The sequence below is a fragment of the Callithrix jacchus genome, chromosome 6, assembly GCF_049354715.1.
Source record: "Callithrix jacchus isolate 240 chromosome 6, calJac240_pri, whole genome shotgun sequence".
NCBI lineage: Eukaryota > Metazoa > Chordata > Mammalia > Primates > Cebidae > Callithrix > Callithrix jacchus.
In genome coordinates, this window is record NC_133507.1 from 159,348,206 (window position 1) to 159,371,607 (window position 23,402).

Sequence of the window (23,402 nt, forward strand, 5' to 3'; positions counted from 1 at the left end):
CCCACACTCCAACCCTAGGCCTGGCTCACATTGGAAGGTCAGGGACGGGTGGGTGGATGGACTGATGGACTAGAGAAAGCAGAGAAGGACAAATAAAATTACCAACTTGCAAAGAGTATGGGATGAGCATGAGAACAGGCCTAAAAACTCTTGAGTTGATGAAGAGGAAAATGGAGAATGAATTTGTGATTCACAGATGCAAATAGTACATGTAGAACAATACTGGCTTTCAGTTTTAGGTAATGAAAGTCTCTGATCCTTGAATTGTGAATCTTCCATGATTCTTTGAATAGCTAAAGCAAAGTTATTAAGAAAACTTAGTAGAATGAGGTAATAACTTATCTACAACCCCAAGAGGCGGTAGATGTAACACAACAGACTTTATTCTAAAGGTGGCTTTTTAGAAGTCGGACTATATTTGGTGGAAACAGCTAAGAGTGATTTAAGGTAGAGCCCCTGTGCAGACACCGGCCTGTGGGCCCTGCCGTGCAGGAGTGGGCTTGTCAGGTCTGACTGGAAGGGTCACTGATGTTCTCTTTGATTTGATATTTACTACCTGAGACTGCTCATCTCTTTGCATTTTCCAGAGTTGTTTGTTATACTTGAAAAGAAGTTATTTTTATTTTCTATCTTTAGAAAAACAAGCCATGCTGGAGACAGGCTTTGATACAGTACAGTGTGTATTTCTTCATCGTGGGTTTAAAAGACTTTAGGTGCACAATGGCCTGAAACTTGTTTTCTTTTTTATTTCAGGATGTTGTTTGGGGATTAAACTCTTTGTTTACTGTAAGTATGGTGATCAAAATCCCAAGTTTTTCTCGATTTCCTTTTTGCTGGTTTTAAACATTGCATTAAGGTTAACAGAAAACCATGTTAAAAATGAAACATGGGCTGTGCACAGTGGCTCACACCTATAATCCTAGCACTTTGCACAGATCACTTGAGCCCAGGAGTTGGAGACCATGACCAAACCCTGTCTCTACAAAAAATTAGCTGGGCATAGTAGCACACACCTGTAGTCCCAGCTACTTGGAAGGCTAAGGTCAGAGAATTTCTTGAGCCCTGGAGGCAGAGGTTGCCATGAGTTCAGATTGTACCAGTGTACTCCGCCTGGGTGTTAGAGACTCTGCCTCAAAAGACAGATACACACACAAAAAAAACAAACAACATGCTGGCTGGGCATGGTGCCTCACACCTGTAATCCTAGCACATTGGGAAGCTGAGGCAGGAGGATCACCTGAGCCCATGAGTTCAAGACCAGCCTGGGCAACATAGCAAGACCTGTCTCCAAAAAAAATAATAAATTAAAAAATACCATGCAAATAGTTACATAGTTACACCTTTTTTTTGTTGCACTTGTATGAGTCAGAAGTAGAACAATGAGGTGGGGAATGAGGGGCCTTTGCAGTGACATGTGGGGAGGCTGTCTTGGGCAGGGGACACAGCAGTCTGCCCTGCTGAGCACTTTCTGGGGGACAAAGCTGATTCCACTTGCTTTAGTCCCTTCCAGCAGGGTGGCCATTAATTACCCTGGGCTCACTTGGCCCAGTTCGTGTCTGTGCCTGTGGCTGCACTGCCAGCCCAGGGAGTGGCCCTGTCACCTCCCAGGTGTCCTGGTTGGGGTGGATGGTTATGTGGTTACCGGCCTGGAAGGCTTTGCATGCATGTAGAACCTCAGAGTTGTCTTTTTGTCGGTGTCAGGCTGCTGAAGCTTGCTCTTCTCAGGAGGCAGCGCTCCTCAGACAGTGGCCCTCAGGGCAGGGAGAGGCTAAATGGACTCAACTAAAAGCTGTTGGTTGGATTTTTTTTATACAATATTATATGTTCCTTAGAATGTTTACTTTTTGATTCATAAAAGTGCTTTTAAAGAAATGAGCTTCAGAGATCTGTGAAAAAACAGGTTTTTGCTATTTTTGATAAAGCCTAAGGTGCCTCTGTGATCTTAGATAGTCCACCCAGGGCAGTGGGCTGTTTTCTGGGCATCCTCCTGGCCGGTGTCATGTGGGGCATTGGCTGTGGCCTACAGCAGATGCACCTGCAGGACTCAGTTGAACTAGGGGCAGGTCTGCTGTTTCTTGTCCTGTCATCTGGGGGCGCAGTATTCTTGTTCTTATCTTCAGCAAAAGAAAAAACAGCAGAGCCTCAAACTAAACTATGAGTCCCTGCCTACCTTTTATCTTCCTGTCTGATGTTACCTGGTGAAACCCCGTCACACAAGCAGAGAAACCAAGCACTTCCAGCAATTTCTGGCTCTCCCTGAATCTCCATGGGAGGTAATACCTGATGGAGACCTGGACTGGACAGTTTTCTGCTGGTCTCAGCCACTTTGTTCTGCTTCTGTCTTTGGCTTTTTCTTTGAAGTGAATGAAGTTTTATTTCTGGAGCCTAATTTGAAATCTCTGGCAGTTGTGCTCCATTGTAATGTTGAGTCTTGGCATCTCCAGATTTTATTGAGTGAGTCAAAGAGGACAGATGCGAACTCAGGCCCATCTTGGGGCCCCACATGTCATTGTCACCAGCCACCATGATGTTTTTTTTCTGGAGTCTACCACGTCTGCCTTAGGTTCCTTGGCTCTGAATAGGTTTTGACTGCCGACTTGCTACAGGGAAATTAAGGGGAGGAAAGAAAAAAAAATACAAAAAATTAGTCAGGTGTGGTGGTAAGTGCCTGTAATCCCAGCTACTTGGAAGACTGAGGCAGGAGAATTGCTTGAATCTAGGAGGTGGAGGTTGCAGTGAGCCAAGATCGCACCATTGCACTCAAGCCTGGGCAACAAGAGCGAAATTCCCTATCAAAAAAAAAAAAAAAATTAAGAGAAGTCTACTACAGCCATCTCTAAGCGCTCCAAACCTTTGTAAATTCTGACCAACTAATTTATTTTAAGTCTAACATACGGTAAAGAAGATAAGGAATTTGGTGTGTCTGATACAGTCTTTATATAATATGTACTTTACATTTTTGCCTTTTTCTAGGACTTGGAATCTAGTTTTCCAGCTGTGAATGACTATAGAGATTTACAGTATTTCTTTGCTATTTTGTGACATTTTAATGGTAATAGCCATATTAATCGCCAGGAACATCGTCCCCAAACTTAACATAATTCCTGAAGAAAAATATGGTTGTCTTGACAATGATCCATCCTACAGCCTGCATTGGAAAGCAGTGACTCATCATAAGGACAAATTGAGCCCCCTGATTTTTTCCTTTTTTTCTTTTTGAGACAGTCGTGCTCTGTTGCCCAGGCTGAAATATAGTGGCGTCATCTCAGCTCACTGCAACCTCCACCTCCAGGTTCAAGCAGTTTTCCTGTTTCAGCCTCCTGAGTAGCTGGGACTACAGGCATGTGCCACCGTGCCCAGCTAATATTAGTATTTTTAATAGAGATGGGGTTTCACCATGTGGGCCAGCGTGGTCTCGAACTCCTGACCTTAGGTGATGTGCCTGCCTCAGCCTCCCGAAGTGCTGGGATTACAGGCATGAGCCACCGTACCCGGGAAAGCCCCCTTGGTTTTCAACAAGAGGGATGAGCAGTATGAAGATAAGACGCGGTTTCTGTTCCAAAGTCCAGAGTGCTTCTTGGGGCTGAGGGGAGTGGCCATTCCAGTACTTTTCCAGGGAGGTTGGGTCTGGCACCCTCTCCTGAGTCTGGGGACACGAGCCTAGCAGCACTGCTCTGCAGTTGGCTCAGGTTCCAGATGTTGTCATTACTGGCTGTGAGTGGGAGTCTTGGTGAAGCAGAGTAAGGAGATAAAGGAAAGTTCAGGGAAGGCCCCCAAGAGAACCCATTGGTTCAAAAAGTCAAAGCTGTTAATCACAGAAGAAAAAGTTAATTTTTATGGAAAAGAAGGGGATTTTTATTTGGAAATGCTTGATGAGAGTGGTTTTTATTCTGTTTTCTCCATCTTCACCAAACTTTGTAGAACTGCATGCCAGCATATCTCTGACATGTCAGAGATACCTTCTTTCAGTCAGTTGTCAGTCACCATTTTGAAAAAAATACCCACATGTTCGATACTTTCCTATCACGAGCACTTGAGTTCTTAGTGGGATTCTTAGCTCTCCAGTTTGGTCTGCCATTTGCTAATTAGACTTCTTACTGTATCATGAAATGAAGCCTTCAATAGCAGAAAAACCAGTCTTCCAATGTTTACTTTAAGTTTCTCTCTTTTTAAGGATCTTTTGAATTTTGATGACCCACTGAATATTGAAGCTGCAGAACATCATTTGCGGGACAAGGTGAGCCAGGTTATTCCAGGTAGATGTACTTGTCACAAAGACGGTTACTACAGTCTCTTGATTGGATAAATAAGAAACTGAGAGTGGTGGGATGCAAGGCTGGAATTCAACGCAATTTATAAATAATATGGTATAGTAAATGTTTGTAACTCCAGGAAAATGCTTTACCCAAGGTTAGAGACATGAGCCTAGCAGCACTGCTTTGCCATTTGCTCAGGTTCCAGATTGGTGTGTGTTTTGTTTTTTGTTTTTATTGAGACAAGACTTCACTCTGTCACCCAGGCTGGAGTGCAGTGTTGCAGTCGTGGCTCACTGCAGCTTCCACCTCCTAGGCCCAAGTGATCCTCCCACTTCAGTCTCCTGAGTAGCTGGGACCACAGGCGGACAACACCACACTCAGCTGATTTTTTTACTTTTTTTTTTGTAGCGATGGGATCTCACTTTGTTTACCAAGCTGGTCTTGAACTCTCTTGGCCTTAAACGATCCTCCTGCCTTGTCTTCCCAAAGTACTGGGATTATAGGCATGAACCACGTTGCCCACCCGAGAAGTGATTTTTATTTGACGTGATTTCCTGGTGGAATTTAGTATGAGTAATTTATAACAAGTTTAGCACTAGCATGGTGACGCTGTGATTATACCTGTAATCCCAACCTTTGGGAGGCCAAGGTGGGCAGATTGCTTGAGCTCAGATTGCTTTGAGACCAGCCTGGGCAACATGTCGAAACTCTCTCTTTACAAAAATTAGCCAGGTGCATGGTGGCACACACCCGTGGTTCCAGCTACTCAGGAGACTAAGGTCGGAGGATTGCTTGTGTGTGGGAAGTTGAGTGAGCCAAGATTGTGCCACTGCACTCCAGTCTGGGTGACGGAGTGAGACTCTGTCTCTAAATAAATAAATAAAGGGTAGGAACATAGAAGGAGAAATGGACGGTGTCACACCCTCCCAGCCTCCAGCAGTTCATCTTACCCTTCCACACCTTTTGCTGAGGTCATCCACATTCATACACATTTGGTTTTGATTTTTACCCAAAATAATGAGATCCTATTCATTACTCATTATCATTTTTATTTACTTAGTTTTTAGGGCAGCACCCTGAGCTTGTAAAGGTTCAGAGAGCTCCCCCTGGTCATTACTTTTCATCTTCAGTTCCACTTCTAAAAGGTTTTCTCCCCTAATGCGGTGCATAAATGATCCCTCATTCATTTCAGGAGCCACACTGTATTTCCATATAGTGGCTCCACTATATTTTGTTTCTAACCATTGTCTTCTTGGTGGGCATTCAGGTTTTCTTCTTAGGGGTTTTTTTTTTTTTCCAACTACAAACAATAATGTAATGAATGTCTTTTGTGCACACATCTTAAATACGAGGGTTTTATTTTTTGAGACGGAGTTTCGCTCTTGTTACCCAGGCTGGAGTGCAATGGTGCGATCTTGGCTCACCGCAATCTCCGCCTCCCGGGTTCAGGCAATTCTCCTGCCTCAGCCTCCTGAGTAGCTGGGATTACAGGTACGCGCCACCGTGCCCAGCTAATTTTTTTTAATTTTTTTATTTTTAGTAGAGACGGGGTTTCACCATGTTGACCAGGATGGTCTCGATCTCTTGACCTCGTGATCCACCCGCCTCAGCCTCCCAAAGTGCTGGGATTACAGGCTGGAGCCACCGCGCCCGGAAATACGAGGGTTTTTATTTCTGCAGAAGAGAATCCTAGAACTGGCATTACTAGGATTGTGTGTGTCATTAATTTGAATACCTTTTGCCAGGTTGTTTTTCCTTGAGGCTTTCCAGCAGCACAGGCAGACAGGCAGCTGTTGCCCTGAGCACTCTGCTCCATGGAGATGTACTCTACTTCCTGAACTTCTAGAGAGGCTGGGCATTTTTGTTTAAATGCGGCACTACCTGTTTGCGTCGCTGAGTTACATGTTTTCTTTTGAGTCACTCTTGCATTAGATTGTTTGATTTCCTTTGAATTTCAGGAGTCTTTGCTGGAGAGGGAATCTTTGGTCAGTCACTTTTGCAAATAGCAGGAATTAGCCACAGATGCTACTAAATTGTGCTTCTATCTTGCCTGTTTACAAATGGATCTGAGATCTGCCAATAAGACACCTGCTTAAGAAGACCGTTTACCTAGAAAGAATGTATTAAACCTCACTGGAAAGAAAAAAGCGCAACAAAACCCAGGCTGAAAGAATTAGAGTCGCTGAATGTCACCTTTCCGCGGTGCTTGAGTAGCAAGGCAGCGGTGGTTTGAACTGTGTGATAAGAGAAAGCATAAAAGCCTCGAGGGGAAGCACTGTCAGGCAAGGGGTCTGAAATGACGTTACCGCTGGCCCGGTGCAAAGCACAAGGAGCAGGAGCCTGCAGACAGGCCATGTGTGGCTACAACTGAGGTGGCTCAGACGAGTGGGGGCTCTGGCTGGATTTGGTGGTAGAATCTCGCATTCCGTTCTCTGAACCAGATTCCCTATGGCAGCCTTGCCATTGCAGCAGTCGGCCAGACATCACTGTTTGCTTGACTGAAGTTGCCTTTTTTTTTTTTTTTTTTTTGGAAACAGAGTCTCACTTTGTCATTCCAGCTGGAGTCCAGTGGCATAATCTCTGCTCATTGCAACCTCCATCTCCCGGTTCAAGCGCTTCTTGTGCCTCAGCCTTCCGAGTAGCTGGCGCCGCCACACTGGGCTAGTTTTTGTATTCTTAGTAGTAGAGACAGAGTTTGACCATGTTGGCCATACTGGTCTCACTCCTGGCCTCAAGCAACCCACCCACCTCAGCCTCCCAAAGTGCTGGGATTACTGCACCCAGCCTGACATAGCTTTGAACACAGTTCTAAAACCCCTCTAGCTAGTTTTAGACATCGAGCTGAATGTTCAGAGCCTTGGCTTCTGTTAATGTGAGTTAGACCAACTGTGTGCCAAGACTGAGTAGGGTGTTTGAAATGTGTCCTACCAGGTCCTCGCTATAGTCTTGAGCCTGAGTTCAAAGCCACAGGTGCTGCCTGACCACTGCCCCAAATAGTGGGCAGGAGCACCTCCAACAGGGAGGCAAGAGAAGTCCCACCCAGCATGCATCCTTCTCAGACCCACAAAACAAGTGGCAGGCACAGTGAGCACAGGAAGTGGCGCAGTGCAACCAGGCCGGCAGAGCAGGCTGTCTTCTGAGGTTAGCGTTCTGCCAAGGAGGAGAGCTTTCTTCTGAGGGCCAGGGCAACAGGGTTCCTCAAGAGAAGTGGCAGTGGCGTGAGGCATCCCTGGCCGAGGCCGGCACCTCAGCCCTATGCTCACAGCTCCCCATGGGGGCAGTCAGCCCCCAACCCCTGCTGTCCATTGGTGGTCCTGATGGACTTGTGTTGTCCAGCAAAGCCTTGGGCTTGATACTGCGCTGACAGGCCCTGGGCAAATGCGCCCCTTGGCCCACCCCTTGCAGGCATTGGTGGTGGCATTCCTCTCTGCTGTCGCTGGTGAGGACTAGCCCTTGCGGACCAAGCCTTGTCAGATAGAAAGTGATGGCAATAGGAGCATTCGCATGGCTCCAGGTGGAGAGAGGTCTTACATTTTACCTTTCTTTGTATGAAATAAGACTTCATATTCCTTATTCGTATGAAATAAGACTTTGCAACTGATACACTTTTAGCACCAGTAAAATGGACCTAAAATCTCCAAACAGTGATGCCTCCACATGAAGCCTAAGCAGTGCTGTAGCCCCACCCATGCCTTCTGCTGAGTAATGGTCACAGTTGTCAAGCGCCCTTCCTTAGGTTCATTCGTTCATCACTTGTTTAGCTGGTGGCCACTTATGTGCCAGGGGTGGTGTGAAGTGCTCAGGGACTGTGGCAATGACAGTCTCTGTCCCTGTGGCGCACACATTCCAGCAGGAGGAGGCGGAGCAAAGGTGAATAAACATAGCCAGGCGCGGTGGCTCACACCTGTCATCCCAGCACTTTGGGAAGCTGAAGCAGGCGGGTCACCTGAGGTCGGGAGTTTGAGATCAGCCTGGCTAACGTGGTGAAGCCTATCTCTACTAAAAATACATAAATTAGCCGGGCATGGTGTCAGGCACCTGTAATTCCAGCTACTTGGGAGGCTGAGGCAGGAGAATCACTTGAACCCAAAGAGGCAGAGGTTGCGGTGAGCCAAGATCATGCCATTGTGCTCCTGCCTGGGCAACGAGAGCGAAATTCCATTTCAAAAAGTATATATAAGTAAAATTTTTAAAAATAGGTGAACAAACACAGAATGTAAGGTGGAGAGCAGGTCACGGAGGGTGGGATGGTGAGGGAGGAGCACTCCAGAAAGCCTCGGCTGCCAGTGCAAAGGCCCTGAGGCAGGAATGTGCTGTGGTGCTCAGGGCAGAGAAATGAGGCCATATAACTGGTGCGGGTCAGAAGGATGGAATCAGAGGAGCCAGGCACACTCCTTGCACTTGGCACAGAGTGCACTTGTTTCTCACAACAGCCCCGCGGGGGCAGGTACCTTTATGATCCCCATTTTGCTGCTGAGAACACAGCCACCAAGAAGCTGAGATCGGCCATGATTGAGTAGCCCTTTGGGGGCAAATCCCAGGACTTGGATCTGCCTCGATCTGGTTCCAGAGTCTGTGGTTTCACCTGGGCCTTGTGCTTCGTGTACCTTGGGGTAGGAGAGGAGAGGTGGGAGGCAGCAGAGGCTGGAGCATGGGGCCTGCTGCAGTCATGGATGCTGGGCTCTGTGCTGGGTGAGGTGAGCAGGGGGACTACGAGTACATGGCATCTTTTGTCCTCCAGAATGTGGAGAGGCAGGGGCATTTATGGGGTCTTCATTTCACAGCCTGTAAGCTTGTGAACTGACAGTGAAGCGTGAGCGGCCAAAGGGGTTTTATTATTACGTCCCAGGAGCAAGGCTTTAAGTTTTGTCCAAATGGCCGAGCTCCCCTAACAAAGAGAAGCTCTGCCTTTATATAGGCTTACACTCTAGATGTTACACATGAAAGGATTTTAGGTTTACAGCCTTAGGTTTACACTTGTAATTACAAGTGAAAGGGTCTTGGGTTTACAGCTTTAGAAATCACATATGAAAGGGTCTTAGGTTTACAGTTTGAGGAATTACATGTGAAAGGTTTCTGGTCTCCTGCTGGAGGAGTGGGGTGTGGGTTTGGTCCTGTTTAAGTAAAAACAGTGTCTTCTGGAGAGATTCCCCCACACCATGCCTGTTATCTTATAGGAACGTGATTTAGGAGGCACCCCTCGGCCAGCCTTTTCTTCTATTGAAATGCAGTGTGGAAATCAAGGGGGAAGTGATCCCAGATGCCTGGGTCTCCTTCCTCACCAGTATTGTCTGGCTCTGGGGACTGTGGAAATAGCCTTGAGAAGGTTTTGTAAAAGGGCAGGCAGGGTTTCTGCACACCTCCCTTTGTTGTGGGGTAAAGGCCCATGTGTGAGGCTCCAACACCATCCTGTAGACAAACAGGGCAGTCCGCAGGGCAGAGGCACCTGGATACAATCAGAGCACTCCACATTCTCACCCTGAGACCAGAGCAAATCATGGGACCTTACCCATAGCCTCAAATTGCAAACTTGCCCACCCTGGAAAGGGTTGCCATGCTAATTAAGGGTGTGGCAGGAGGGCAGGCACCTGGTGCCCAGCTGGCCAGGACCATGCGCCAGGCAGGATCTCCCCTGCGAGAGGGCATTACGGCAGCAGCGAGGTGTACAACGAGTGCCAGGGTGTGCTCTGCATGTTGCCAGGTGTTAAGATTATACAGTGGAGTCAGCAGGCAGGCTAGACTGAGGCTTAGACAGGAGGACTGAGGCATAGCTAAAGAAATGGAACTCATGCCCACTAAGAACTGTGATAACTGTGCTGTATTCCCTGTGCAGTGGGAGCTGCATGGCATTGATGGGACTGAAGCAGTGTGATCCTGCAGGGACATCTGGGACCCAGCAGCTGTGTTGTAGGAGTGAGAGGGTTAAGAGCTCCAAGTGACTCTTAAGGCTTATACAATCCCATGGGATTTTACTCCTAACCTTGGGGAGACCAGATCCAGGGACAAACCTGGGACAGTGACCCAGATCTGAGAAGTTCATCTCATCTACACTGGCCTGGGGTGATTCCTAGGTCCACACCGCCTTTGGTCACTGGCCACCTGTACTATTCAATAATGCATGAGGATGGACTTCTGCAGCACACCAGCTCTCTTCTGAGCAGGGTAGCTATCTTTAGGTTGGGGGCTGTACATGGGCTGGGAAGAGCAGGCACATTTTAAATAGGTAGCAAGGTCAATGGAAATCATTCCAGGAAGACAAATCTAGAAACAGGCGTCTTCCTGAGAGCAGCAGCTGTGGCTCAAACCCATTGTGGCCAAAGGAGTATTGGCTTTGTGACCTTGACTACACTTTTCTGGGCTCCACTTTCCCTGTCTGAAAAATGAGGAGGGATAGATGCTCCCTTAGGGTCCCTCCCACTCAGGTCTTCTGCACACCCCCCTCAGCACACCCAGCACTGCGTCTTGCATGCAATAGGCACCCAAATCATGGTGAAATGGCACTCGGACTCAGCAAGATCCTGGTCCTTCCACCACCTTGGCAACCACAGGGGGCCTTGGTGCTGGTAAATCTGACTCGTCCCTGAAGCGCTGCTTCACTCACTCACTCTTCCTGTTCTTTTTTTTGTCCCTGATGCTCTCACTCCACAGGAGGACTTCCGGAATAAAGTGGACGACTACATCAAGCGTTATGCCAGATGATAAAAGGGGATGGTTGCAGGCCCATGGACTGTGTTACAGTTTGTCTCTCACATGACACAGCAGGAGGTAGCCCCCTCTCCTGTCCTCACGCTCCCTCTCAGTCCCCTGGATTGCCCCAGTCCTGTGACCATGTTGCCCTGAAGAAGACCATCTTCATGACTGCTCATTGTAGATGGAGAATTCAACATAAATACAGCAAGAAAATGTGATTGGGCTTCTGAAGAGTTGTCTGCTTACCTTAACATGTTTACTTTTTTGAACTTGTACTGTATAGGCTATTGGTGAAATTCTTAAGAAGTTGTAATGAACTCAAAACTGAGGCCAGAGCTTGCTTTCCCTTTTCCCCAACAAAATTGGTTTTCTGCACAAGCGATGCTAATGATGTGTTCGGTGTAACTTGCAGATTGGCAATAAGATACCCACTACAAACTGTGATTGGATGCAAAATCTCTTAGCTTCTTTCAGGAGTGCTGGCCCTGCCTAGATGTTGTGAAGCTTCCCAGAATGCATAGTCATTCACGGTAGATCGCTTCTTGAAATGCATATTTTATTTAATGTAAGTATATTTTGGAACAGATTTGTAATTTGTACAATTTAATGCTTTAATTATTTTTTCTATTCTCATTTAGTTTGTATTTTCATTGTATAGAGCAGACAGAAAGATGCTGAGTCAAGCAACTGTTGAAGAGAAATACAAAGAAAATATGAAAGGCACATTATTCATTTTGTCCCAATGCAATGAGAATCTCTTAAAAATCAGATCTTACTTTCAGGTCCAGATGTGGCAAGGACATTTTGGAGCCCTTTGAAGCTAGATTTGGGTGATAAAAACAGAAAGGCAGGGAGGCCATTCTGACAGGCTGCCCAGAGGAAACTGGCTGGAGTCTGGACCAGCTGGCGTTGATGTTTCTGCAGTGTCATGTGATTGTGAGCTGGGAGCTCCTTATCAGAGCGCCAGACCCTGCTGTCTTAGGAATCAGCCCAACATCTGATGCCACTGAGACTGCACCTGTGGGCTTCTGAGTTTGCTGTGGCTCCGGGCCCTGCCGGGAGGTAAGCCTCCCAGGCCTTGGAGGACCAGGAGTCAACAGTGGCATAGCCATCCTTAGCCAAATTAATGTATTGCAAAGGAAGAGCCCCGAAGAGAGGCAAGTGGATTTACTCCAGCATGTAGACATTTGAACCAGTGAAATCAAACGCAAAATCAATGTGTCTAGTTTCATTTGCTGCCTGCTTAACACTCTCAGGTTTAACTGCCAGCTTCCTTACACCTCTGGATTTCCCCGTCGGCCATCTTCTGGGTTTAGTTGATTTTTCTTAATTTATAGAATCTCTGATTGTGAGAGCAGTCTGTCACAGAGACCCAGAAGGTAAGGAAGGTAGGCCTTGTTTCCTGTTTTCACCCGTTAAACTTGAGGGTGGCCCCTGGCTAATGGGCCACACAGAGCAGGAGGAGTGAGAATGGATAGAAAGAATGTTGACATCTGAGGAGCTCGGGCTTGTCCAGGAGACACATTAATCCCCACCTCTCAGGGCCTAGGAGAGAGAGGAACTTCAGCTTCACACTTTTCCTCTTGCCAGCTGAGCACTAAGCATCCTCTCTAGGCAGGGCAGGAGCTTGTGACCCTAATTCCTGCCCCCTGTGACCCAGGAAATGAGGTTCTCTGCCTGGTGCCAGTCCTAGGCCCAAGTCAGGGCACATCCCATAGTAGTAGTTCGGGCTGCCTGGAGCTTCCCAGCTGGTGGTGCAGGTGTTGATGCAGAGCTTTTCAGAAGAGCACTTCTGTGGGAGAAATGATGCCGGCGCCTGCTGTCCAGTGGAGACATTTATGCAGCATACATGGAAGACATTGTGCCCCCTGGACCACACTGAAAGCGGTAATATCAATTATTCTGACATCAAAGTATTTGCACAGTAGAAAAACACTTTGCTTATTATCAGAGAGTAAGCAATTATTTTAAAATGTCCAGATAACTGAATTATTGCATTCTGTCCAGTGGAAATCCCCCAGAGATACTTTACACACACACCCCATCTTAAGGGCACACCCAGATGTGGCCCATCACAGTAAGCAGCTGGTGTTGTCCTGGGTGCTTGGCCAGTGGGGCCCATGGGACCTGTTGGGTGACTGTGGGACCCAGTTGCCTTTGAGACCTTCTGGCTTCTTGGCGTTCCCCTCGCTCTTTCACAGGCCAAAGTCACATTTCTGGCTCCAGTGCATATGCCCCCAACCAACCGGGTACTAGTTGGTGATTTCTGATTTGCCAGGCAATGAAAATCCCTAGACTCGGCCAAAAGGCCAGTCCTGGAAATAGGTGGGAGTGGGCAGGACCCTGGGGAAGTGAAGCTCGTGGGCAGCTCTGACATCTAGTCAGACATCCAAAACCTTTGCTTCCTGAACCCTGGTTCTTGGCTGTACTTGAGAGAGTCCTGACTATTGCTTAGAATTTGATGCGTAAGCTGCATGGTTTTCAAGCACTCCTATAAGGAAACACTTCAGGGTAAACCTCTCAGAAGAAGGCTCACCTCTTACCTCTGATCCTCCCCTAAATAACCTGCCAGCAAATGACTACGCCTTTGTAGTCTCTCTGCTAAGGAGCCGAGGCAGGAGTGTTACTGAGATAATGAAAATGGGTCTCAGCTGTGCCCTTTTCTCCTGTAGCTGCTCGTCTGTGTTTTCACCAGCTTGATTTGCCGAGCACAGACCACAGGGAACCAGTGTCTTCACCTGCCCTCGTCTCTAAGCACTGGAAGCCTGAGAGGCTGCTCAGGAGCTAAAACATGGTGAATGTACATTCTGAAGGGTCATGTACCTTAGTATTTAGCACTTCACATGATTCCAAGCACTGTGCATATTCTCTGTCCTTAGTTACTTGCACACTTGTCTGGAAAAACCTTGTAGGGAACAGAACAACAGTGTTCGTAGCTAGGCCAGTCTCAACAGAGTCCTAGCCCATTCACAGGCCATCTGGTGATAGACCCAGCGTGTTTTTTCTTATGGCAGCAGAAAGATTGAAAAAGCCTTTTGCTTGATTCTAGACCCAAAAAGAAAGAAAAATCCCAGAGGGCAAATTCCCAGGCAGTGCTGATCACAAAACTCTTGTCACAGTCTTCAGTGAACAGATGCTACTTGCTGTTCCATGGGGTTGCTCTGCTGCCACTTCCCACCCCACTTATTTCAAGAACTGCTGTGAAAAATCAGTTCCCATTTCTTCTGTAAAACCCACGGCGCTACTCGTGCATTCTGATTTACCTTTGTTAAGTAGAACCTTCTTACTCCCTAAGAGATTTTCAAAGTAAGTCACATATGCCTGTTAACGTCACCCTTTTTGCCGATAATCAAGCAGATTTTTTTTTCATTTAAGACTTCCAACAAGAAGATGTAAACCACCAATTCAGGATTGTTTTCATTTTCTTTTTTTCTTTTTTTGAGGTGGGGTCTTTACTCTGTCACCCAGGCTGGAGCTAGAGTACAGTGGTGCGATCTTAGCTCACTGTAACCTCTACCTCCTGGGCTCAAGCAGTCCTCCCACCTCAACCCGGGACCACAGGCATGTGCCACCATTCCCAGCTAATTTTTAAAATTTTTGGTAGAGATGGGGTTTTACCATCTTGGCCAGGCTGGTCCCAAACTCCGGAGCTCAAGCAATCTGCCTGCCTTTGCCTCCCCAAGCGCTGGGATTACAGGTGTGAGCCACCATGTCTGTCCTTCACTTTGATCAATGTTTAACTGTGGAAATTCAGGTTTGCTACACATTCACTATTCTTTATAAAACAAGTCTAGTAAAATGTTGATATATAGTCTTAGTAAAATGTTTAACTTTTTCTTTGCCAAAGAATAATTTGAAAAATGAGATACACCTGTCATTCCCCTCGTCCACCCTCCTATAGCCCTGCCTAAAATAAAAAATATCGAACAGCTGAGAGGGCTGAATCAGAGGTGTCTATATCGCCTATCTACGCTACCTCTGTTACCCCAGGTTTCCATGGGTTACTGGAATTTATTTATTGCAAGAATTATGGTTAGAAAAAATAAAGTTCTTTAAGAAACCCACTGATGGGAAAATTGGGGACCCTGCATTTTTGGTATCTATTTGTTCACCCTGAGTTAGGTAAAGAACTGAATGATCTCTTCAGAAAATTCACCTTAGGGCTTGTTCATTCTCACTGGCAAATTCACTGAGCCAGAGTTCTTCCAGGGAATTCACTGCTTTTTTTTTTTTTCTTCTGGCTTATGTCAGGGCCAACTGGAAATGACAGTGCCTGCCCCAGGAGTTCCCTGTGCTGGAGAAGAGAACACCTGTGAACAGGGCCTCCATGCACAGCCACCGGGGGTAAATACTGACAGGCGAGACTTAGAGTAGCGTGGTGGCTTAGCACTTCCATTTTGTCTCTTCCTTGAGCCCTGGTCCACAGTTCATGTGTGGGTGTTTCCCCTGCTCTGATAACCCAGGTGATGCTCTTGTGGCCTACAAGGCCTCCTCTGTATTTGTTGTATTTTTCAGTGTGGGGTTTTCATCACCTCCACGTCCAACCTCATGACTTCCTAGCAACTCATCACTCCTATGTCATTCCTGATGCCTAATGTTGGAAGATGACTTTGTCTCAAACCAGTCATTGATATTACCAGATATCCCTTTCTAAAAATATGTATTCCAGCTTCAATGACCTTGTTCCCCCGTGCCCTTCTTTCCTCTCCTAACCATGGTGAGGTGGAGGAGCTATAGCTTGGTGCAGCCCTGTGGGTCAGTAGCCTTGTTTCCTATTCCTAAGAGGTTTCCACCTCAAGTTCTAGTTAGTCTGGAAAGAAAATCTGTCTTCCTGGGTGTAATGCTGTGGCAAGGAGCTCCAGATAGTGCAGAAGACACAGGTGGAGTCTAGTGACCCCATGGATCTCATTCACATGGCTGGGGCTCTGCCACACCAATCACAGTGGCATGTGACAGAAACCATCGTCGGTGTAGGAAGGGCAGTGGACGTGGAAGAGCTGGCCAGACATCCAGGGGAGACTGAAACCCGTGGGGATGGCCTCCCCACATCCTCCCTACTTCACTGCCAGAGAGTCATGAAACACCTTTGACCATGCCATGTCTTCCTCTTGCCTTCAGAATAAGCACTCCTGTGCCTGGCATACAGAGCCCATTGTGACTGGGCCCCTGTGCACCCTGCCAGCCACTGCCCTGAAGACCCTGGCCTTAAAGTAGTGCTGTCATGCTGTAGATGAGGTCCACTCTTCCAAGACACTCAGCCTCCCTCTTGGGACTCCTTCAAGATTTAGTTCATATAGTGCCACAGCTATGAAGTTATTGCTGCTCTTACAGGTGGACAAACACTTTGTGTATCCTCGTCTTTCCCAGGCTTCCAGAAGCACCGAGTGTGGACTGCACTTACTCACGTATGTATTTCTGCCTCTCCCAGGAGTCAGCATCTGGAGTACGGGCCTTAGCCAGCTGCAGTAACTGAGTAGGTTACTACAATGTGATTACTGGCTGCTGAGTAAATATGTAGTAGCTTAAGAGCACAGCACACCAGCTGCAAGCCTGCTTGTGGCAGTCAGCCAGGAGCTGGGTGCCCTGGCCAGCCCAGGCATAACTGAAGATGGTGGCTGGCACCACCTGGGTGAGGTAACTGCCCTTTCGTCAGCTGACAGACACTAAGGCTGAGCAGAGTTTGCTTTGCTTGAGTAAATAATACTGTGCGAAATGCTGCAGGAAAGAAATAATGTCCAGGAGATTCTAAGGATAAACATGATTTTGGAAATGAAGTGTAGGATCAAAAAAATCGTTTAGGGAAGAAAAATCCACGTTTAGGAAAATGCAGTAAATAAAATTTAAAAGCCCTAAGTAGGCAATAGGCCAAAGTGAAAAGGAAACAGAATGAAACTATGAAAGAAGCTAGATGAGGAGACTAAAATCATTGTAAGTGCACAGCAAAGGGCAGAATTGATGCTGAAAAAGTAGATCAATGATGTGGAGACAAGTTTGAGAAATTTTCCCAGAATGCAGAAGAAAACAGACAAAAGCCATTGGAAGGAAGATAACAGAAAGGACAGAGGAGACTTGTACTTGCAGCTTGAGTAACAAGGATTGGACTTACCCTTCTATATGAAATAAGCAAAAACCCAACAATACGGGTTTTCAGGCGGTTCATGACAGCAATTTTAATGAACAGTCTCCTAACAGAAATGTCCAAGATACAAATGAAAATCACTCATCATACCAAGAACCAGGAAAACCGCTACTTAAAAGATAAAATGCAATAAACTGACGCTAATGAGATTAATCAGATGGAATTTTTTTTTAAGTATTTTAAGGCATCCCATCATACAAATGTTTGAGAAACTAATTATGAATTGTTCTGAAACTAATGAAAAAATGGGATATCTCTACGAGAATACAGAACTTAGAGAAAACCAAGTGGAAATTATTGAACTAAAATGTGCAGTGACAGAAACTTTAAAAACGTATTGGATAAACTCATTAGTAGAGTAGAAATGACAGAAGATACAATCAGCAAATTTAAGGACAGATCAATAGAATTTACTAAATCTGAACAGAGAAAAACCAAAAAGGGGGAGTACAGGAAGACCAAGCCTCAGTAGAACAATGACAAAAGATTCCATGTCCTATTATGTGAGTTCCAAAAGGAATGGAGAAAGAATAGGACTAAAACAGTATTTGAAACAACAGAGGTGAAAACTTGCCAAGTTTTATGGAGAGACTCAAACACAGATTCATGAAGTTGAGTGAACCCCACACAGGATAAACTCAAAAGAAATCCATGCCAAGAGGCCAGGCGTGGTAGCTCACATCTGTAATCCCAGCACCTTGGGAGGCCGAGGCGGGCGGATCACCTGAGGTTCGGAATTTGAGACCAGCCTGACCAACATGGAGAAACTCCGTCTCTACTGAAAATACAAAATTGGCCAGGCATGGTGGTACATGCCTGTAATCCCAGCTACTTGGTAGGCTAAGGCAGGAGAATCACTTGAAGCAGGGAGGCAGATTGTGGTGAGCTGAGATCATACCATTGCACCGGGCAACAAGAGTAAACTCCCTCAAAAAAAAAAAAAAAAAAATCCATGCCAACAAAAATCATAAATTAACTTTTTTTTTTTTTTTTTTTTTTGAGATGGCATGTATGAATAACAGGGTTTTTTTTTTTTTTAACCTTTCTTTTTTTGAGACGGAGTTTTGCTTGTTACCCAGGCTGGAGTGCAATGGTGCGATCTCGGCTCACCGCAACCTCCGCCTCCTGGGTTCAGGCAATTCTCCTACCTCAGCCTCCTGAGCAGCTGGGATTACAGGCACGTGCCACCATGCCCAGCTAATTTTTTTTTTTTTGTATTTTTAGTAGAGACAGGGTTTGACCATGTTGACCAGGATGGTCTGAATCTCTTGTCCTCCTGATCCACCCGCCTCGACCTCCCAAAGTGCTGGGATTACAGGCTTGAGCCACCGCACCCGGCCAAACCTCCTTTCTTTATAAACAACAGAAGTTTATGGCATTTTTAACTTACACTATCCCTCTTTCACACCTGGAAACTCCACAGTAGCTTTAAACACATTCACAGTGAAAATTCATAGCCTGGACACCACTTGAGGGAGAAGAACATGGCTGGAGATCCTTCAAAGCTTCATTCCTGGGGAAATGTGTCCTTTTTTTTTTTGAGACAGAGTTGTGCTCTGTTGCCCAGGCTGAACCGCAGTGGCATAATCTCAGCCCACTGCAACCTCCACCTCCCAGGTTCAAGCGAGTCTCCTGCCTTAGCCTCCTCAGTAGCTGGGACTATAGGTCTGTGCCAGCACACCCAGCTAATTTTTGTATTTTTAGTAGAGATGGGTTTGACCATGTTGGCCAGGCTGGTCTCAAACTCCCAACCTCAGGCAATATGCCTGCCTTGGCCTCCCCAAGTGCTGATATTACAGGCATGAGCCATCTCACCCAGCTGATAAATATGTCACTTAATAAATCTTGTAGTTCCACGAAAGACCCCATTTGCAAGGCTGTATTTGATTCGAGTTAGAGCTCGCTGAGGACAAAACTGCTTTTCCAGGTCGCAGTATATAAGATCAGTAAACAGCAATCACTACCACCGAACAACATGACAATGAAATTAAGCAGATCCATTTGAGATGGCATAAAAATATTTAGTGATAACTACAAAATACCCCTGGAAGAAATAAAGACAAAAAAATGGAAAGCCATTCTGTGTTTTTACTTTGCAACACTGAATATTGTTAAGATGACAGTACTCCCTAAATGATATGGTTTGGCTATGTCTCCACCCAAATCTCATCTTAAATTCCCACGTGCTGTGGGAGGGGCCCAGTGGGAGGTAATTGAATCATGGTGGCAGGTCTTTCTGTGGTGTTCTTGTGTTGGTGGGTGTCTCATGAGATCTGATGGTTTTATAAGGGGGCGTTTCTCTGCACAAGCTCTCTTTGCCTGCTGCCATCCACATAAGATGTGACTTGCTCCTCCTTGCCTTCCACCATGATTGTGAGGCTTCCACAGCCATGTGGAACTGTAAGTCCATTAAAGCGCTTTCTTTTGTAAATTGCCCAGTCTCAGGAATGTCTATCAGCAGTGTGGAAATGGACTAATACATTAAATAGATGTACAGATTTAGTGCAAACCCTCTCAAGCTAATCCTGTCTTCACAAAATTTAAGGGGCCCTGAATAGCCAACACAATCCTGAAAAGGGACAAATCTAGATGACTCACACTTTGTGATTTCAAAACTTCACTATAAAGTCATAGTAATCAACACAGTGTCATGAGGGATGTATAGATTAATAATGAGTCCAGAAATAAACATATACATCTGTGGTTAATTGAGTTTTTAAAAAAGTGACAGGGGTATCACTGTGTTGCCCAGGCTGGACTTGCACTCCTGGGCTCAAGGGATTTTTTTCACCTGAACCTCCTGAGTCTTTGGGACTATGCCTGACTTAATCAATTGATTTTTATTTTTATTTTTTTTTTGAGGCAAAGTCTGGCTCTGTTGCTTAGGCTGTAGTGCAAGTGGTGCGATCTCAGCTCACTGCAACCTCTGGCCTCCCAGGTTCAAGCCATCCTCCCGCCTCAGCCTCCTGAGCAGCTGGGACTACAGACATGCACCGCCACACCTGGCTAATCTTTTTTTGTTGTTGTACTTTTTGTAGAGACAGAGTTTTGCCATGTTGTCCAGGCTGGTCTCGAACTTGTGAGCTCAAAGTGGGCCACCCACCTCAGCCTCCCAAAATGATTGGATTACAGGCGTGAGCCACTGCACCTGGCCTACAGTCAATAGGTATTTGATGAGTGTCAAGACAATTAAATGGTAAAAAGAACTTTTCTTACCTCATGCCATATATTACAATACAAAGATTAAGTCAAATGAATTTAAAACCTAATAAAAAGCTAAAAACATAAAACTCTTTAGAGGAAAATACAGGAATAATATGTGTGACCTTGGGTTAAGGAAAGCATTTGTAAATATGACATCAAAACAGGCAACAAAAGAAAAAATAGATAAACTTGACCAAAATTAAAACTGCTTCAAAGGACACCATCAAGAAAGTGAAAAGACAACCCACAGAGTAGAATGTCTGCAAATAACATTTGATAAGGATTTAGTATTTAGAGTACATGATACCTCAACAATTAAAAGACAATCTGATTTAAAAATTAAAAATGGACAAAGGATGTGAGTAGACATTCTCTGAAGAATATTAACAAATGGGCTGGGCACAGTGGCTCATGCCTGTAATCCCAGCACTTTGGGAGGCTGAGGCGAGGCAGTGGGGTGGGAATCATGAAGTTAGGAGTTCGAGACCAGCCTGGCCAACATGGTGAAACCCTGTCTCTACTAGAAATAGAAAAATTAGCCGGGTGTGGTGGCATGCGCCTGTAATCCCAGCTACTTAGGAGGCTGAGGCACAAGAGTTGCTTGAACCTGTAAAACAGGTTGCAGTGAGCTGAGATTGAGCCACTGCACTTCAGGCTGGGCAACAGAGTGAGACTCCATCTCATCAAAAAAAAAAAAAGTTAGGCCGGGCGCGGTGGCTCATGCCTGTAATCCCAGCACTTTAGGAGGCCGAGGCGGGTGGATCACGAGGTGGAGAGATCGAGACCATCCTGGCCAACATGGTGAAACCCCGTTTCCACTAAAAATACAAAAAAACTAGCTGGGCGTGGTGGCGCGTGCCTATAATTCCAGCTACTTGGGAGGCTGAGGCAGGAGAATTGCCTGAACCCAGGAGGCAGAGGTTGCAGTGAGCTGAGGTCGCGCCACTGCACTCCAGCCTGGCGCCTGGTGACAGAGTGAGACTCTGTCTCAAAAAAGTTTACTGGTTGCTAGGGTATGGGAAATGAATACTAATGAGCACAGTTACTTCTTTTTGGGGTGATGAAAGTACTCTGGAGTTAGTGGTGATGGTCGCACAATGTTGGGAATAGATGAAAATCACTGAATTGTGTACTCTAAAAGAGTGAAGGTTACGGTATGTAGATTATATCTCAGTTTCTGAAAACAGTATAAAGAAATCAAGACAGACTACTGAAAACTGTTCGGGTAGCCCAAAGGGAGGCAAGTACAGAGATACAGGCTGAAAACCAGATGAATCAGAAAGTGGTAGCTCTCAGAGCTAACGTATCAGTAATCAGTAATTCTCTCAAAGCACGTCAAAGATTGACAGAATGGATTAAAAGACACAACTCAATCATAATCTGTTTAGAAGAAACTCCCATCAAATGAAAAAACATTTGTAGACTGAAAGGATGAAAACAGATATGCGGAATTTAATTAAAAAGCAGCAGCGACTGTATTGATATCTAGTCACTTAGACTTCAGAGCAAAGAAAATTAGCAGACAGTATTACATAACAGAAGATTCACTACCAGGAAGACAATCCTACATGTGCCTTTACCAACTTCAGACTCAGAACACATGAAGTAAGAACTGATAGAGCTGAAAGGAGAAAGAGACAAATCTGTAGTCATAGTTGGAAATTTCAGTTGCTGAGTCATTACAGTGAATGTGCAATTACCGTATGCCCCAGCTACTAAATTCCTGATCATTTATCCCAGAGAATGAAAACTTACATTCACACAAAAACCTTTACACCAATGTTTGTTCATAGTTGCTTTATGTGTAACAGCTATAATCTGGAATAGGCCCAGGAGTCCTTCAACCTGTGAATGGTTAAACAAACTGTGGTACACCCATACCCTGGAATACTACTCAGCAGTGAAAAGGAATAAGCTATTTACAGCAACTTGGACAATTTCCAGGAATTACACAGAGGAAAAAAAAAATCTCAAGTAACATGCTGTATGTTTTTTGTTTATATAACAGATTTGGAAAAACAAAATTTTAGAAACAGAACAGTTTAGTGGCTGGCAGGAGTTACAGACAGGAATGGGCAGGAGGAGGGGTGGATTTGTTTTTGAGACATACAAGGATCCCTACATGATGAAAATGTTTTACCTTGATTGTGGTAGTAGATACACAACTGTACACATCAAAAAATTGCACAGGGCTAAACACCCCACAAGTAAGGCTGGGGAAATCTGAATAAAAACAATGGATTGTATCAATGTCAATATCCTGGTTATGGGTTGTTGTTTTTTTTTGAGATAGAATCTTGCTCTGTCACCCAGGCTGGAGTCCAATGGCACAATCTCGGCTCACTGCAATCTCCGCCTTCCGGGTTCAAGTGATTCTTTTGAACCTGCTCCATCTTAAAAAAAAAGAAAGGAGAGAGAGAAAGACACTGGATGGGTTTAACAGCAGGTTATATGTTGCAGAAGAAACATGGACTTCAAGACAGAGCAACAAAGACAATCCAAAATAAAGGGGAAAAGTGGGAACCGCTTCCCCCATGAGAACTTCACGAGCTGTGAGATAACTTGTAATTGTGAGTCCCCAAAGAAGCAGGGGAGAAAGAAATATTTGAAAAGAAAAATTTTCCAAACTGATAAACACTCTAATCCAATGGATCCAGAAAGGTTAACAAACCCAAAGCCCAAGAGCATGAAGAACACTACACCATAAGGAAGTCTCATGACGAAATCACTCAAAAGCAGCGGGGCCGAAGTAGTGACTGATCTCGATTGTTCACAGTCAGTTACAGATCGAACTCCTTGTTCTACTCTCTCCCCCCTTCTCACTACTGCACTTGACTAGTCTAATAAAAAAAATGCTCAAAATCAGTGACAGAGAAAAATATTTTAAATAATTTTTTTAAATTTTTGTGAAGAATGGGGTCTTGCTATATTGCCCAGGTGGGTCTGGAACACATGGGCTCAATCTGTCCTCCCACCTCTGCCTCCTGCCTCCCTAAGTGCTGGGAGTACAGGCATGAGCCACCGCACCTAGCCAGAGCAAAATATTCAAAGATAGCAGGAAGGAAATAGACAATATATAGAGGAACAAAGATAAGGGTGACAGCAGATGTCTT

General features: G+C 45.5%; 1 protein-coding gene across 5 annotated transcripts in view; it reads left to right on the forward strand.

Annotated features, from left to right (window-relative positions):
* UBE2F (ubiquitin conjugating enzyme E2 F (putative)) overlaps positions 1-14,878 on the forward strand; it is an 80,522-nt gene extending 65,644 nt beyond the window's left edge. For all 5 annotated transcript variants that reach the window (XM_035306203.3, XM_002749956.6, XM_054258086.2 and 2 more), the window contains 3 exons: positions 754-786; positions 4,175-4,237; positions 10,905-14,878. In XM_035306203.3, coding sequence (XP_035162094.1) covers positions 754-786; positions 4,175-4,237; positions 10,905-10,955 — 147 coding nt within the window. In that variant the 3' untranslated portion in view covers positions 10,956-14,878. The remainder of the gene's footprint in view (positions 1-753; positions 787-4,174; positions 4,238-10,904) is intronic.
* Positions 14,879-23,402: the final 8,524 nt, after the last annotated feature.